Here is a 16,355-nt window from a genome sequence, read left to right as displayed (position 1 = left end):
CGGCGGCTGCGCGGGGCGGCGCCGTCCTGAGGTGATTTGCGCGGTCCCCGGGGCGCCCTGTCCCCGTGAGGAGGAGTTGGGTTCCCCAGGGCTGCCGGGCGAGGTTTCTGCCTCACGCACCCTAACGCGCTGCTGCGCCGGCCAGCTGAGCGCGTCTGGCACGCAGAGACACAGCCCAAGCGATGCGAAGCGCTCGCTTTCAAATCGTGTGGTAGTTTGTGAAGAAAACATAACCGGCTGCTGCTCCTGGGCCATGCAGCACAGTCAGAGATGCCCAGCGGGTTGCCTGTGCTGCTGCTGTGCCTTCTCCAGATGGATCAGGTAAGGTCCGAGCAAGGCAGCAGCGTTAGCTACTTGTAGAAGTCGATATGCACACCTGCAGGCACCTTACAGAGGAGCATTTTAGTCCAAAGTGACTACAAAGTGTTCAGGGAGACTTAGGACAAGGTTGCTTAAAGGAGAGTAATGTTGAAAATCACCAGCAGTTCTGTCAGTGACTTTAAAAGTCACGCATTGCTGTTTGGCTAAGTGAGCTAGGTAAATCCCCCATGCTTTATTCACATGAAATTTATCCTATTTCTGTTCATCACATACACCAAAGCATCCATTATACCATGTTCGGGGTGCTCCGGAATGCCACTCTCTTCCTGAAGGAGCTTTTGCTTCTTGGGAACTCTGTTTTCAGTTTGGCTGCATGAAGCAGCAGTGCTCCCCAAACCTTGGCTGTCAGCAGTTTCTGCAGCATCTCAGCTTGGGCCCCTTCACCCCACACAGCAACAGGGACCTCCCTTCAGCCACAAAGATGTGGCAACTAAGGAGAGAAAGAGTGCCTGTACACTGGCAAGGAAACTCAAGAATTTCCTTTCCTCAGCCTCTGGCCAGAAAAGATGGGCTGTTCCCTGACGCAGGCCTGTCTGGGGGCTCTTTAAAAGAGAAAGAATGGGCACGCTTCATTAGCTAGTACAAAAACATCTGAAAACAGCTGCTTCCAAAACCATCTCCACAGTCAAAACACTACCAAGATAATGACAAAGATCTGGTCTGAGTTAGACTAAAGCAAGAGATGGCGCCAGTGAGACAAGATGGTCTTCTGGGAGATTTCCCTGAGGTGCCAGGTCCCAAAACACCCAAGTGCCTGTAGTTTAGTACCTACCCTAAAGATAAAAGACATGTAACATACTTGCCCTCTGAGCATTTCTTACTCAATCAAACCTTTCTAAAGAAAGCTCACTCAACACAATGAAACAGCTTCATCTCTTCCATATTTTTTGGATCAGTGTAGGAAGATGAAGTCCATGGCCATATGTGGGGATATCACCAGCTTCAGATTTTCCTTGGTCCGTTTCTTCCTTGGTGCATCTTGGGACTGCTTGAAGCTGCTTCAGAAATCCATCTCACTCCCACAGGAATGGTTACTGCCTTTAGCATACATTGGAATTGCTTTAACTAAGTATGACTAGAGCAGAGCAGAGCATGAAGGAAAGCATGCAAAGAAAGTATCAGTTGCTAAATTCCAGGAAAGTCTGAGTACTTCTGTGTGGTTTGGCAAATTCCTCTGCTAAACACTGAAGCTGGCATAGAAGCTCTGCAATCTTTTTGATTTTACTTCCTGTTTATGTGATTTATAGTTAAAGATCCATTTTTATCTAGACTGTATAGCCAGAAAGCAGGATAAAGAGGATTTGAGTTATTGATTTCAAATGTATGCAAAAGCATTTCTCTGTCAGTGATGGCATAAAATGACACTGTCTTCTGTAGCTCCAGGAAAACTCCAACCTTCAATGGTTTATCATTGCGTAATAGTGTTTCTTGATTCCTGTGCCATGCTGACAACTGCTTTTGGGGACCTACCCATTCTACGCACCAGGAACTCTCTGTTCTTCCTAATCTGTCCCTTCTACCAATCGTTCCACGAGCAACTCCAACAGCCCATCCATCACTGTCCTTGGTAATTACTTCCCAGTAGTGGCAGCCAGTAGAGAAGCCCTGGGAACACAACACTTGGCTGATGCAGAATCTCTTGAGTGATGGTTCATAGTAAGTTGGGTTGCTGGACACCATTACTTTCCTGTTCTGAGCTGTGATTGCTAAGCGGTCATATGCTGTGGTGAGATCAAAAGTTACATTATCTGCCCCTAGAAGAGAGAAAGGAAAATATACTTAGCTCCAGGCATAAGAAAACAGATCTCTTCAGTATTTACTTGCATCCTAAGTAACAGTGGATGTACATCCCTTCTCAAGAACCAAAATGAAAGCCAATGACCACACGATAAGCCTTAAGCAAAGTCCAATCCTGCATGTCAGCAAGAATCCTCAACCAAATGCTAATGACTGTATCCTGAGCCCAGTGCACACTGAAAAATTTAACAGGCACAACTGGGTAAACATCTGTGACAGACTCTTGCACTCCAAAGTAAGGTGAAGACACTTGGCAGCACCCTTGAGAATGAATCTTGTTTGATACCAGTCTTATAACAAAACTATCCATTTGCAACAACAACAAAAAAAAGATGCTTACTTTAAGAAAACTTACGTTATCATCTGTTCACTGGGACACGTTCTCGCATGTTGTATAAGAAAATATATTAATATTGTGTTTATGCTACAGCTGTAGCACCGTGTGTTGACTGTAAAAATATTTTTGTAAAAGCAATGCAGAATTCAGGCAACAAATAAGAGTGATTGTGGCTTAATGCAGTAAAGGCCAGTAAAGTGCAGTAACTGCCCAAACACCAAAACAGAATCTGCAGGCAGCAGAAGCTACAACACAGCTTATACCTTCATGGAACAGGTTTCTTAATGTTTTTATCTTCCACATGCAGTCAGGTGTAGTATTACATTGTGCTGCAGTGACTGATTAATTCATGGTAAATTTAATAGTTTCTAGATTTCAGTTAAACAGATCTCTGGCAGATGTTTGGAAGTATGGTTTTCTTCAGCAAATCCAGTCATAGTCATTGAATATTGTTATTGAAGAGTCATGCTGGCTTGCTTGCATACTTACACCGAGAAAACTGGCTCGAAATGCTTGGTTCTGGACTTTTAGCTGCAGACTCTGAAGATAATGAACAGACACTTGTCTCTTGGTGTAAGTCTGGAGATTGTGCTAAATATGAAAAAGTTAAAGTGTTAAAGTGTGTATGAAAAAGTTAAAGACACGTCGTCAAAATGTAAATAGGAGGTATTTATGTATCTTATGGAAAATGTAAAATAAATGTAGTTGGCAGTTAAACTACAAAACAAAGAGCTGGGTTTTTGATTGTTAAAATTGTCAAAGGATGTATAGAGAAATGTTTTTATTCAAGATTACCAGGGCACAGCTACCGTCATGGTGGTCAGAATGGAGGAGTCAGAAAAGTTAACTCCCTCTAAAGAGGATTTCAAAATAAGGAAAACTCACCTGGTGGGAACTGCTGAGGGTATTCCTCCAAAAGTAAAATTTCCAACTTTCTCTTAAGATCTCCTACAGCACTTCTGACAACATTAAACTTCTCATCAATTGTAAATTTATGCATTGTTGAAGGTGAGCCTCCCCCTCTCTCAAGTAAGTTACTCTAGGAATGACATGAAAGAAGAATCAAGGGGAAGATGTAAACAGTATCAGTTATTTCATGTAGTATACCAGGTGATATTATAATGCCAGAGTTGAAAAGCAGCAGTGATCTCTCTAAAATCTTATTGTTTGAAAGGAGATCTTCTTTAACAAGATAGTTACCTAAGAGAAATAACCTGAAAAGTTACAGAAAATGTGAAAGGACAGTTTATTCTTGATCAAAAATAAAACAATCTATTTTCCCCAAGAAAACTAAGAATGGGATTTTTTTTCCTTAAATTGATTACAATTTCATTAATTTTATATATGCATAAATAAACTTTCTCTTTTTAACTTTCTTCATGTAACCAAACCCAAAGTTTTAAAAAATAATTAGTGTGAAATCTAGCATAAAATACCAAGAAATGGGTAAACCTCATTTGCCTAAATTTAGAAATTGTGGAATTCTATATCCAAGCGTGTTCTCTTAATCTGCCTTTATCGTCTGCGGACAGAAACAGGCATTCTGAAGGAGCCATGACTCCCATTCGAAGGTAGGCGTCTCAAGTAGGCCAGATGACTCACGCTCCAAAAGTACCTGTTTCTCTTCGTTGCCTGTAACGGGAGTCTGGATCACGTATAAATACATACAGTTATATGAGGTGAGCTCCAGCGTAGGCCTCTAGCAGTTCACTTCTGTCTCCTAGCCCTGTCACACCAGAGTCCCATTCCAAATTGCCACTGGCTAATTAGCACCACTGGCATTGTCTTCAACATCAAAATGGGCTCTGCAGAATTTCAAGTATTTTAATTGCCTCTTTTGAGAGCTCTTGACATAGTTTTCCCCAGAAGGTTATTAGGAAGTACTTAATAACGGTGAGTTCTTTAATTTGCATATGTATAGGTACTTTTTTATTCCTTCTTCTGGAAAATTAAAAGAAAATAGGGAATCTTTAGCCTTACATTTGACTCAGGATTGGATTTAGGCAATACAGTCCCACTTCCTTCCAGCTCACCGGCCTCCTTGGAACAAACCTAGCTCTGAATTGGCACCCACAGCCTAAGCTTTTTCTGGTACTTTTTGCCTCTGAATTTCCCACTCCAGAGTGCCACTGGCACCACCACCCAATGCCTGTGGATCAGTATCATTGTCTACAGTGAGAACAGTGCAGCGGGGACCCGAAAGCACTCTGTACATGTCCAGCTCTTCAAGACATTTAGCTTAAGACTTTTTACTCACAGTCTGCCACTCCATTTCATCACTTTCTAATCCTTTCTCCATCTGGGCTTTGATGTCGATGAGTTTGTACTTTTCAACACAGAGCTGGTGAATAGTCTGCACAATCTTCTGTCGAGCTGCTCTTTGCTCCTGTTCAATGAACATCAGTGTGTTTTCCTCTTGTCTTTCAATGTATTCCTTCATGCAACAGAAGTCTTCAGTAATCTGGCTTAGGATCTGAGATGTATATTCCTGAAAGACAGAAAACATGGAGCTCTTTGTGTTGTTAGAAAAGAAGATCAGTGGAATATGAGAATTTACTGCCACATTTAATGTGCTCTTTAACTGAACAGAAATACCTAGCCCTATTCAAAGGAATAAAACGTTTTTGACACTATCCTGCATAGCCTGCAATGGGAATCTGGGCATGTTAAAGATGTTGACTGTTTTGTGGCCAGCAATCTTTGTTTGACAATTTAGCAAAGATCAATATTCTAGATTAATCATTTATCTAAGAGTCCCAGGCTACTCCTGGGGTAGGCAGAAAAGAGCAACAGTGCACAGTTTCTGTGGCTTTAGTGCCAGCCAAGATGTCAGTACAGCTGGTGCCACAGTTCTCTTTTTTTTTCTGACAAGAGTGAATTGTGAGAGCAACAGAAGGAGACAGAAAGAGAGATCCCTGCTCTGGGCTGGAAGGCCCACTGGAGTCAGTCACAGGTTTCAAGGTGGCAGTGGAAACAGAAGGTAACTGCAGATATTGAAGTACAGTGCATACCTTTGTTTTACTGAGATCCTTCCTCAAGGCGTTGATGGTCTCTTTAGTTATTTCCAGTTGCTTAGAGATGTCACGGATCTGTTCCTCCTTTAAAGTGACACATTTGAGCATTTATCTATACCGCCCTCCAAGAAAACACCACCCTCCAAAAGAACATGACTAGGTTCAACAGCAGGGTGATAAAAATCCTCACATTGTTGAGAGTTAGGCGCTGGCTGCTTCACTGTGGGGCTGGAGGACACAATTCTGAGTGTGAATAATTACAGCAAAGTCAACATTCAACAGTCAGAAGTCATTTGTGAGCTTAAGCCCTTTCCTTTGCTGTAGAGACCAAGACTTTTTAGATACATGTGTGCACAAAGTTAAAACAACGAAGTCAATAACCAGGTTTTGCTCAGCTCCTCCAAGATTTAAGAGTTATTTTAAGCAGAGACAACGAACCAGTCCCGTTTTGTGTCACTCAGCTGGGTGGAGCTGTAGCACTGTATCATAACTCTGTGTTTCATTTCAGGAGTCTCCAGTGCCGTGCCGATGCAGTGAATAACACCACCGAAGATGTTTGTGAAAAGAGGAGGGAAAGAGCTGGCAGTGACTGAAATACGAAACAACTGCCCTCCAGGATGCACAGTGCTCAAGGTAACGTGAAGAGATGGTGCTAACCTCCTGCGAAGGATGCAGTGCACTGCGATTACATCATTTGCTCATTACAAGTTTTAACTGGAGGAATTAAAAGGTAAGAGTGAAGAATAGCAATAGAAGGAAATTAAATAGCTGAGAGATGAAGAGACAGAAGGCAGAAAAACAGGTTAAGAAAGATGTTAAGAGAGATGTTTGAGGTTTCTTCTCAGTCCTAAACTGACTGAACATAACGGGCTTTTTCTAGTGTTCATTTGGCTCCTGTCCCTCCAGCACGATGATCAGCCAGTTATCACAACCCTGGATCAGCTGGGCACATCCAGCTAGCAGCTCTTCCAACACAACCAATGCACCAGGCTCCAGCAATCAGCCCCAAACAGTGCCTTAGCAAAACCCGTCTGCCCGAGTGAACGGCACAGTTCTGACAACACCGATATGACAACGTGTTGTGACAACAACACGTGAAATGCTCAGTACTGGGGGGGGGGGGGGGGAAGCAGAATGAAGCAGAAAGCAGGATGAAGTTATCTCAGCCTGAGCCACAGCTCCCTTCCCAAACTGGTACCCAGGATGGGGGGAAGCCCCGGCCGCCCCCTCCCCTACCTTCTCCCCGGGTCGCCGCCACGCAGAGCTGCATCCACCGCCGGCACCATCTCCAGAGGCTGTGGGCTGGTCCCACGCCCCCAGCCCCTCGCCCCTTCCCCCGCCCAGCACCAGGCTGACCAGGGCGGCCAGCTCCCGGTTGGGCCGCAGGTCCTTCGGCTCGAAGTCCTCCCGGCAGAGCGGGCAGGGGGCGCGCCGCCTCCCCCTGCAGTAGGTGTCGATGCAGGACCGGCAGAAGCTGTGGCTGCAGCTCGCCAGCCGCACGGGCTCGGTAAAGTACTGCAGGCAGCAGGAGCAGCTCAGCTCCACGTCTGCCAGCAGCCGACCGAGCTCCGCTGGGACAGCCATGGTCCTGCTCGGGGCGGAGCGGAGCGCGGCGCGGTTTCGTTTCCTCGGGGCGCCGCCTCCCGCCGGGGGGGCCGGGTCCGGTGTGGGGCTGGGCTCGGTGCTGTACCGGGCCCGGTGCGGGGCTACCGGCAGCTGAAGGCCCGGGGCACCCGCGAAGCCGGGCTCCGGTGCTGCTGCTGCCTTCAGCTCGGCGCCAGGACTTGGGTTGGCTGTAGGAAGGTACCGTCACACGGAGCACTCCGTAACCTCGCCTCCAGTCTGCAAAAAGTTGTCGTCTTCGCACAGTAGCATTTTTTTTTTTTCTTCTGGGAATTTCCTGGGTTTGTAACAGGGTTGCTGACACGGTTGGTCTGCTGACCTTTCCCGGACATCACACAGGGAACCCCATCCGTGAAGCTGAGGCTTCTGGGTGGACTAAACTTTTTGAGATCATCCAGAATTGCTCAGCTCACCTCAAAATAAATAATAAAAAAAAGCATCTCAAACCAGACTATGATCTTCAACAAGTGCCTCGCTGTTGATTTCAGGAGCTGCAGGATGAGGCTGTTACAAGATTTGCTGAACCAGCACGTGAACTGTAATTCCCCAGATCGTATGGGGAGAGGAAAGAAAGAACAGAAACATCAGGGAGTTTATGGGAGAATGTCAGGAAGCAAAACTCCTGCAGTTTGTTCAAGGCTGGAAGATGATGAGTTGACTAAGACAGACAGAATGATGAACCAAGTCAAATTTTCTGTACTGTTGTGGGAAAAAAAGAGTTAATCACACTAATCCCTGCATATATTGGTACTTCCTTCTTTCTGTAGAACTATTTGGGGTGCCTTAGACTGGCTGGCAAGCAACAGCAAAAGGTGGAAGCTTTACCAGAAGCTTAGTTTGCAAGACTTCCGCTTGATTTGCAAACTAAGGGAATCTGAAAAGAAGAATTAAATATCTGAATGACTGACTTCTTGGTAGAACCAAATCTTGGGCTTGGCTGTGAGGCAAGAAAACACTCAGTGCCCTTTGTGAGCCAGTGCAAATCCTCACCCATTCCTGCGCAGAATGGATGTACGTAGCACCTGATCAGGAGGCACTCACTCTGTGCTTTCCGTGCTGGTCCTCATACATTGAGTGTCTTCAAACAAGCCAAGGAAGACAGCACTTTTAAAACTGACTTCTGCCTTTCACTGCTCAGACTACTCAAATTCAGTAAGTGAACTCATGACCCAAAGCTTTAGCTGTTTTTAGGAGGTAATACCAATCAGTGTGTCTTCATCCTGAACTCGTCTTGACTGAGGCAGTATGTGGGGGTTGCTTTGGAAAAGAAAAAAAAAAGTCTTTACATGTCTCATTTGCCACTCATAAAAGAATCAAATAGCAGAGACTGTTGAAAGCAAGGAGCTAGGGACATCTGTCATTAGAGTGATTCCATTACAGTATTCTCCACAATTCAAACTTGACTTTTATTTTTTTTACAATTTCTGTGACAGAAATCTAACACTGTAAAAGGCATTAAAACCACTCCATGGAAAAGAAACATGTCCCTGTCTGGATAGGAGCTGCAGTCAGGTAGACTATAGCTGCCTGGCTCTGCTCCTTCCTGAGAAAGATTCATCCAATTATTCCAGCATGAATTTATATCTTTGGTCTACCCAACAGGATGCCCTGCATCATCTTGGTAGGTGGTGATGTCTTGCCTCTTGGTCACTCATTCTATGCACTCATGTAACAGATGATCACATTCACTGGCAGACTATATGCCACCGGGTGGATTGTCAAGTACATCCTTCTGGATTTGCTATCAGACCAAAGCAAGAAAAGGAGGATCTGATGTGACATTGCCTGCATGAGTCCTCAAGGAAATTCATGCCAGCCCTCTGTGGTCAGACTTTCTCCACTGACATTGTTTTTTTTTCCATAAGGGAACACCGGCCGATTTATCCCAACACCAGTCTGGGAAGGCCTCCTCTGCTCAAAAGCAGAGAAGGGAAGGAAGACAGAAGGCACTTTAGAGGAAGGCTGTGCAGAGACACAGATCATTTTCGAATATCTGCACTCCACCTTACTTGTTTCTCTGTTGCCACCCTCCCTGTGCCTTCAGTTGTTGAAGGAAGCCCTTTGTGGTAGTCACTGAGGGGGCTTGAACATCACAGAGGCTGCAGACCAGTGCTGAACAGAGCCCAAGAAGTGCAGTTCACCAGAACTCACTGTTGGTCTTAACCAGTCAAAGGCTGGGCAATGACTCCATTCAAGGCATCTATCCACTCCCTCTGCTCCTTATCGTTCTCACATATAAACAAAAACTCTCGCATTGGTGTGACCATGGTGATCCCTGGTTTCCTCTTCTTCACACAGACTCCCTGGGGCAAGCCAGCTCGTACTTCGTAGCCCTCATCCTTCCTTCCAATAAAAATCTGGCCCAGTGCAAATGCATCCTAGAAAGAATGAAACAGAAGACAGTCATTAGCCAGCGGATAGTACAGCTCCAGCAGACATTGTTCTGTCCTTTGACATGGAGCTGGGGATGTGTGGAGGGATCACTGATCTACTGACAGGCAGCAGGAAGCTATTTGTAAAAGACTAAGATCTTCCTCACAGCCACTGTAAGGGACAGAGTTCCCAAACTGCTCAGCTTCAAAGATACCTACCTATAAGGGAGATGACAACCTGTAAGGGAGATGAGCTCTTGAGACTGAGCCCACTGTCTTATGCAGCCACTGGAAGAGTCAGGTAACAGACCCCTTCTTCCCACCCACCTTTGTGAAGGGGCTTGGGGGATACACCCCTCTTACCAGTGGATTTTTAAAGTATAGCAGGTTCCTCTCCTGACAGTCCAGGCTGAACCAGCGCACCTTGAAGGTCTCCTTCTGCTGCAGGGAGATGGTAGTTTGGTAAAGAAAAATCCCAGAGAAGAATTGTGCTCTTTCTCTGCTCCTTCAGCAGAGCCTGAAATCTCCCAATCTCCCTCTGATGTTCCAAGAAGCAGCAGCCCAAATAACTTCCCACAAGAAAACAAACAAGCCCACAACCCAACATAGGCTTAAGACCTAAGAATTTGCTGCTATAAACAGATGACTTCTGTGCTACTGACTTCAAGAGAAATAGGGAAGTAAGGGAGTTATCATGTGATGTTCTGTTCTAGAGGTGGCTGCAGTTCTAGAGCTGCAGTCAGCAGGCAACTGATACGGGAACCTATTCAGTGTTGCCCAACAGTACTTAGCATTTCCACTGCCAGCCAATCCATCTCACTTACATTTCAAGGAGGATCCTTCTTCACAGTTGTTTTTTCCTGCACAAAATACAGCATGACCCCAAGAACACAACAGGCTTAACAATGTCTTTTATCAACCCAGGAAGCACGCAGTCACTCAAGGAATTGCTTACTAGTAAACAATTATAGCATTATCAAATAAACCCCTTCCAGAAGAATCCTGTTTGTGTACTACTATGCATGTAAGCTGAACCTACCTTTGGTCCCGTTTTCTCCATATATCCTTCTTTGACGTAATTTCTTGTGATCCGTGGTACGAGCTAGGAGAACACACACACAAAAAGGTCTGCAATCTCATTCAAGCTTGCTTTTCTGTTCTGTTTCTTTCAAGGCAAATCAGCGTCAATTTTGGCTTTTATGGTTGGGGTTGTTTTTGGCTGCTCAGTAAAGGGAAGTTTGAATTAAGAAGGAACATAAAATTGTTGCAAGATTACACGTTAAGAGAACCACACACAAACTTTTGTGCAGCCTTTTCTTCTGCAGCTTCCATCCATTCCAAGGCTCACCTACTAATTTGGCACCATATGTAGCCTGGCTGTGGTCTGGCTGCTCTGAAAAAGATCTTAGTTCCACCTATCCATGATCAGAGAAGTGGCTATGTTAAGGAATGTGAAGGACAACAGAAGAAAAAGAAAATTCAGTGATGCCCAATGCAAGGAAAGGAATAATGTGGGACGGACCATCTTTGTGTTTACTTGAGAACCCAATACTCCTGCCAGGAAAGATGACCAGCAAGTCAAAGTAAGAGATAAAACACAGATGCCCAAATTAGCTTCTGCTTCCTTGTATTTGTCATTAAAAGACTTGCCTTTACTCCATCTCTAAGGCAGCTGAGTATTAAAGAATATTTGTGTTGGCACTAACAGAGACATTGAGCATGAGTGATTAAAGGTGTTACTCTTCTTGCTCACAGCTGGTATGGCTAAACACAGATACGCTTTGAAAAGCAAAGATTTAATTTTTATGTCCAGAGTGGATCAGGAGAAGGAAAAAAGATTAAGGATGTGATTGATGTTTTTCTCTACAAGTTCATCCATAACAAGCTGTTCAGAGAAAAAGAGCTTCAGATATTTCAAATAAGAAGGGAAACAAAAGTACTACCTCCTGACGGATTATCTGAGTAAGCATTATGGAGTTCCTCTCTCTGTTTATGGAGGGCCTCTATCTGTTTCTTGAACAATTGTTTCTACGTATCTGCTCTGCAGATCTATTTTTCCCCAATGCCATCGCACAGTCCAGCAGTAGTTCCACGGATACCTGTACCAGTTTCATGTACTTTAAAGCTGCTGCCTCCAAATCCCAACATTAGCACCAGGCTGAGGCACACTGGAGGACAGCCACCATGGAGGTCTCAAGAACAGCCTGGTATGACAGCCTCCCTCTTTCTCCAGAGAGAAGCAGCTGGCATTTCCAAACCCATATGCAGCTGTTTGAGCACCTGGCTCTGGCAGAAGTGAGAAAATGTTTTCCCATGCTGTGTTTGAGCAGACCGCTTCAAGCCCTGTTCAGTTCTCACCTCAGACTCAGGGACAGTTGGGAAGGTTGTTCTAAGATAATGGTAACGTGCTGCCCGAATGGCATTGAACCAGTCAACAATCTCCTAGGGAAAACAGCAAAGACAAACATAAAGACAAAAATAACATGTAAGAACACTGCCTTTCCAAAAAGGCCTTTCTCCTTCATTCTGATTTCTTTACAAAGATGCAGTTTCTCCCCAAGGTCCAGAGAGAGTAATTTGCCCCAGACACCTGAAAAACACCGAGGCTCCAAAATAATTTTTAAATGCTAACTTTAAAAATTTTAAATGTCCGAGAAGGTCCTGGACATCCTCAGCATGGAGAATAACCCAAGTCAGAGGCTTTTTCAGTTGGTTCAGTTATGGATTGTTTAACCACCTGTGTACCTGGAAACACTTCAGAACTATGGCAAGGAAGGAACAGAAATCTAACAAAACCTGTAGATGTACTTAAAATTATCAGTCTGTTTGAAAATAATGCAGAGCAACAATATTTTCCATGTGTGTCAAGAAGGCTTCAAAGAATAAAACCACTGAATTATATAAAACCATTAGACAGTTACCTTACAGAGATTTACACGTGTGCACCAATGAAGCCTATCTGCCCCAATAGAACAGGAGCAAGACGTTAAAATTACTAGTGTAAAATTCTGCAACTTTCTATATTCTACAAGTCATAGTGATTTCAGAGAAAAATCAGACCCTGCAGAAACAGGTATATATTCCAAATTATATATCCAACATCAGAGAATCTTTCTCATTCCAAAATCTCTGTGGTATTCACCTTTCCACTTTCGTGATAGACAAAAAGGTTCCTTGTCTGACCATTTGTCTTGTATGTGATCTGCAGTCCATGAGCATGTTGGATTTTCTCTGTCTGGAACATCACATTCAGTTTCTCAATGCTGATAACGGCTTTTGGACCTTTGGTCTGTGAAATTAAAAGCATCACTGTATTAAAGTGGTCTCAAGGAAGGCAATGGAGGATAGATAATTTATGAGAACTAGGTCCCTACTGAACAGAAAGCAGGCATCCTAAAGTACGTTATAATTGGATATACCCGAAGAATAAAAGCTATAGTGTCACATAAAATCAGTTAGACAGAATAACTCCCCTTCCTTCACAAATGCTGGCTGGCTCTTGGAAAGCGATGTGTCTGCACTGCAAATATTCTCTCTCCAACCTCACAGCTGGAGATCAATTAGCTACACATTCTGACTGGAAGGGAGAGACGTTGAGGATGTTACTGCAGCAGCTGATGACAGAATATTTTGGCAATGTGAGAAGTAGCATCTGCTAACAGATCTCTTCTTCATCTTGCTATTCAGTATCCGTGTCCTTCATTCACTAAGCAAAAAGAGGCTGCAGGGTTAAGATAAGGGATGAGGAAAAGGGCTAAATCCAAAAGAGCAATTGCCTAAGAAAGATACCACAGATGTTAATGCAGAAACATCTGGGCTGTTCCAAACACAGGCTGACCTGGCTACAAAACTAGAGACAAAGCTCTTTATACTATTTTCAACTGGTAAAGAGTAGAGTCTGAGGCAGGTTGTTGACCAGCTACCTACAACCAGCTGTGGCCGGGGAACTCACTTCTTTAGTGTAGTACTTCAATATCCCTTCCCTTGCTGATAGGAGGAATCGCCTCTTCTGGAACTGTCTGCTCTCCCGCCCGCGCTTCCAGAGGAATCCTTCATGGCTACCTGCATATGGGACCAAGACTAGCATCAGACAAAGGCAGCACTATAGCAGGACTGTTTCTCTACATGGTAATGTGCCACAGAGTTTCAAGCCTCTTTTCCATCTGAGAATTTTCACCTCAAATGGAATGAATCAGCGGAGAACTAGAGAACTGTAAGATTACACATGTAAGCTAAATACACCTTGTACTTGTTGGGAGCTTCTTCTCAAAATTACAGCCTCAAAAGCAAGGCCTGCACGTCCAGCAACTCATACATGGCAAGCCATCCTCAAAGATCTTCAAGGTTGCAACCAGAGTACTGTGCTGCTGGCCTTAAAGCCTTTTCCCTGACAATCCTAACTTTTACCTGCAGAACAAGGATCTTGGCAGACTCGGGTGGCAACAAATTCCTCACGCTCATATTTAGCTCTAATCCATTGTTCTTTTAAAACCCTGAAAGAGGAAAACATGGATAAAGCTGATCTGCCTCTACTCTATTTTCATCAACCAACCAAAGAGACCTGTAGAGGGAAGCGGCAGTTTGATAGCTGAAAAGGTCTGCCCCACTGAATAAATGATCAACTTACAAGCAGTCGCAGGCCTGGGGGATGTAATAGTAGGGGGGGACTTTGGCCTCAAATTTAGCTTTGGCACAGAGATTCCCATGCTTCTTCATAAACTGAAATACAAAACAAGTTCCACTTAGATATGCAACTACAAAACCAATACTGTGTTATGAGCATAAAACAAAACTTAAAACAAACTCTCAGCGTGTCTACACAGAAGTTTAAATTTTTCTTTGGAACTGTAGCCTGCACTATTTTAGATATTTCACTGTTTGCAGCTCTGAACCAGATGGGAAGGAACACACAATTGTGGTTGTTAATTGAAATAACAAAAGACAATGAAGAGAAAATATATTTATGATCTTCCTCCACCTTCAGCTGTTCCTAGAAATAAATTGTGATTGCATTGTTAACACAATTCAATAGAAAAATGAGAGGCTGAAGCAATATTTAAGAAAAGTATGTTGGTTACTAAAGAAAACATACTAGCTGGAAGTAACTGTGGGCCTCTAAGCCACAGTACGCAGATACCGCTGGCTGTTAAACGTACAATCACCTATCAGTGCAATTTGATTCAGTACGTCATAAAAAAAAACACCTAAAGTTACCCAATGAGTTCACTTGGCTCTACATTCTTCTGCTCATAGAGAATGGTGTGAATTCTGAGTCAGAGGAGGTTATGCTGAAATACAGGCAAAAATAAGTGAATTATTCCTTTTCTTTCTGTACCTCTATAAGATCATTCTCCCAGAAGTCAAGCCGAAGGGATTTGACCCTGCTGATTTGAGGAAGATTGCGATGGATTCCGGAGCAATTCAAGCAAATGAATATTCCAAGTTTGTAAGAAGCCCACTCTGGATCTAGACGCAAACAAAAAGAATGCATGGATAAATGGGAAAAGGCACAGCCACCGGCAAGGGCAAAAAAAACATATTTGATGTACAGCCCAGGTTTCACACCTAACTCATCAAATCCCACCCCGTTGTTTAAGGCTGTCACCTCTTTGTATTTAAAGGAACCACATCTGCTTTCCCCAGTGAAACGGCAGCCCTGAAACCCGTAAGCTTTTCCACGGAGAATTTGTTTAAAAATTAATACGACCGTGCAGGCAGCCTCGCGGCGATGGGAAAGCTGAGCTTCTGAGTTCATCGTGGGAACTTTTGCTGCTGACCTAAGGGCGGAGCAGCGCTTCAGCCGCCCCCCTGCCCGGGGCCCGCTCCCTCCAACTCAGCAGGGCCGGGAGCAGCCCCGAGGTGCTCGGAGGGCTCCATCCCGCTCGATCATTTCCTTCCCCCCGGCTCGCCTCGCTTCTCCCTTATCGCAGCGAGCAGCAGCAGCTGCCCGGCGCCTCCCCGGCCGCCGCGGGCTCCGCTCTCGGGAGGCGACACCGCGGGGTGCGAGCCCCCGGGCTCGGGGGGCTGTGGCCGCGCCGCCCCCGGCCCTCGCTTCAAAAACCCCCCGGGGTGCCGAAGCCGGCTCCCGGCCCCCCGCCGCCTCGCTCGGTGCCCCCGAGCCGTGCCGAGCCGAGCCGAGCCCCCGTGCCGGGCTCGCAGCCCCCACCTGCCACCCCGCAGTCGGCGCAGCGGCCGTTGCCGGCGGCCTTCAGCAGCTCCAGCAGCGGCACCTTGGGCCGGTCGCGGTCCATCGGCGCCGGCCCCGGGCGGGAAATGAGGAAGCGGAGCGGGGCCCCGAGCCGCGGGGCACTCCCTGCTCTCTTTTTCCCCTTCCCTGCCCTCCCCTCCGGCCGCCTCCAGCGGCGGCTCCGCGCCCCCGGGCAGGGCGGGGCCGGGTGCGGGTTCGGCGGGGCTCGGAGCCGAGGGGGGGGCCCCGCTGCGAGCTGCCCGCTCCTCGGGGTCCTGCAGCCGGCAGGAGGGCTCGTCCCCGCACCTGCTGCTCCTCCTCTGCCTCGCTCCAGGCTTGGCTTTCTCCTGCGGGAAGATTTTCAAATGCAAAGGCTGCTGTGCAGCAGAGCAGCGGCTGGGCTGCGGGTGCCGGCCACAGCGCTCGAACCGCAGGCAGGCTCGGGCAGGGGCTCGGCACGACCCCCGGGAGCTGCCTGCTGCCAGCAGGAACAGGTGGCTGCACTGAGAAGCCAGGGAGAGCAGCACGTCAGGGTCTGCAAAGCCTGATGGCAATGCCCTTCTTGCAAGATACAGCAAAACGTCACTGGTCAACGTAACTGGGAAGCTTTCCTAATCTAAGGAAGAAGACCCAATATTTTAAAA

At 45.9% G+C, this 16,355-nt stretch overlaps 2 protein-coding genes and 1 long non-coding RNA gene across 4 annotated transcripts; 1 reads left to right on the top strand and 2 right to left on the bottom strand.

Moving 5' to 3' along the window:
- The first annotated feature begins 6 nt into the window (after positions 1-6).
- LOC139999050 (uncharacterized) lies at positions 7-10,836 on the top strand. The gene is made up of 2 exons (XR_011804061.1): positions 7-321; positions 6,038-10,836. It is a non-coding gene; the product is annotated as an uncharacterized lncRNA (long non-coding RNA).
- On the bottom strand, positions 1,244-7,126 carry LOC106014788 (E3 ubiquitin-protein ligase TRIM58). The gene is made up of 6 exons (XM_027471415.3): positions 6,766-7,126; positions 5,527-5,613; positions 4,773-5,003; positions 3,401-3,554; positions 3,005-3,106; positions 1,244-2,135 (listed from the first exon to the last, which is right to left on the bottom strand). The coding sequence occupies exons 1-6, from the start codon at positions 7,111-7,113 to the stop codon at positions 1,603-1,605; spliced, it is 1,455 nt and encodes a 484-aa protein (XP_027327216.3). The 5' UTR covers positions 7,114-7,126; the 3' UTR covers positions 1,244-1,602.
- On the bottom strand, positions 8,535-15,920 carry ADAP2 (ArfGAP with dual PH domains 2). 2 transcript variants are annotated; one of them, XM_027471417.3, is made up of 10 exons: positions 15,691-15,920; positions 14,860-14,990; positions 14,152-14,243; positions 13,932-14,017; positions 13,477-13,586; positions 12,667-12,813; positions 11,883-11,966; positions 10,564-10,626; positions 9,888-9,965; positions 8,535-9,530 (listed from the first exon to the last, which is right to left on the bottom strand). In XM_027471417.3, the coding sequence occupies exons 1-10, from the start codon at positions 15,773-15,775 to the stop codon at positions 9,312-9,314; spliced, it is 1,095 nt and encodes a 364-aa protein (XP_027327218.1). In that variant the 5' UTR covers positions 15,776-15,920; the 3' UTR covers positions 8,535-9,311. The 2 variants fall into 2 exon arrangements, with proteins under 2 accessions (XP_027327218.1, XP_038021328.1); XM_038165400.2 differs by lacking the exon at positions 15,691-15,920 and adding an exon at positions 15,130-15,569.
- Positions 15,921-16,355: the final 435 nt, after the last annotated feature.

Source organism: Anas platyrhynchos, chromosome 19, assembly GCF_047663525.1.
Source record: "Anas platyrhynchos isolate ZD024472 breed Pekin duck chromosome 19, IASCAAS_PekinDuck_T2T, whole genome shotgun sequence".
Taxonomy (NCBI): domain Eukaryota; kingdom Metazoa; phylum Chordata; class Aves; order Anseriformes; family Anatidae; genus Anas; species Anas platyrhynchos.
Note: the sequence above shows the minus strand (reverse complement) of the source record. Positions and strands in the feature narration are given on the sequence as shown.

Bases quoted from the DNA above. Each gene is read 5' to 3' on its own strand.
- LOC106014788 (XM_027471415.3), bottom strand. From the start codon at position 7,113: ATGGCTGTCCCAGCGGAGCTCGGTCGGCTGCTGGCAGACGTGGAGCTG. The intron at 5,614-6,765 runs GTAGGGGAGGGG...GTCACTTTAAAG, and splicing joins GGCGGCGACCCGGGGAGAAG to GAGGAACAGATCCGTGACAT. The intron at 5,004-5,526 runs GTATGCACTGTA...TCTGTCTTTCAG, and splicing joins AGGATCTCAGTAAAACAAAG to GAATATACATCTCAGATCCT.
- ADAP2 (XM_027471417.3), bottom strand. From the start codon at position 15,775: ATGGACCGCGACCGGCCCAAGGTGCCGCTGCTGGAGCTGCTGAAGGCC. The intron at 14,991-15,690 runs GTGGGGGCTGCG...GTTTGCGTCTAG, and splicing joins CGCCGACTGCGGGGTGGCAG to ATCCAGAGTGGGCTTCTTAC. The intron at 9,966-10,563 runs GTAGGTTCAGCT...ATCTCCCTGCAG, and splicing joins TGGAGAAAACGGGACCAAAG to CAGAAGGAGACCTTCAAGGT.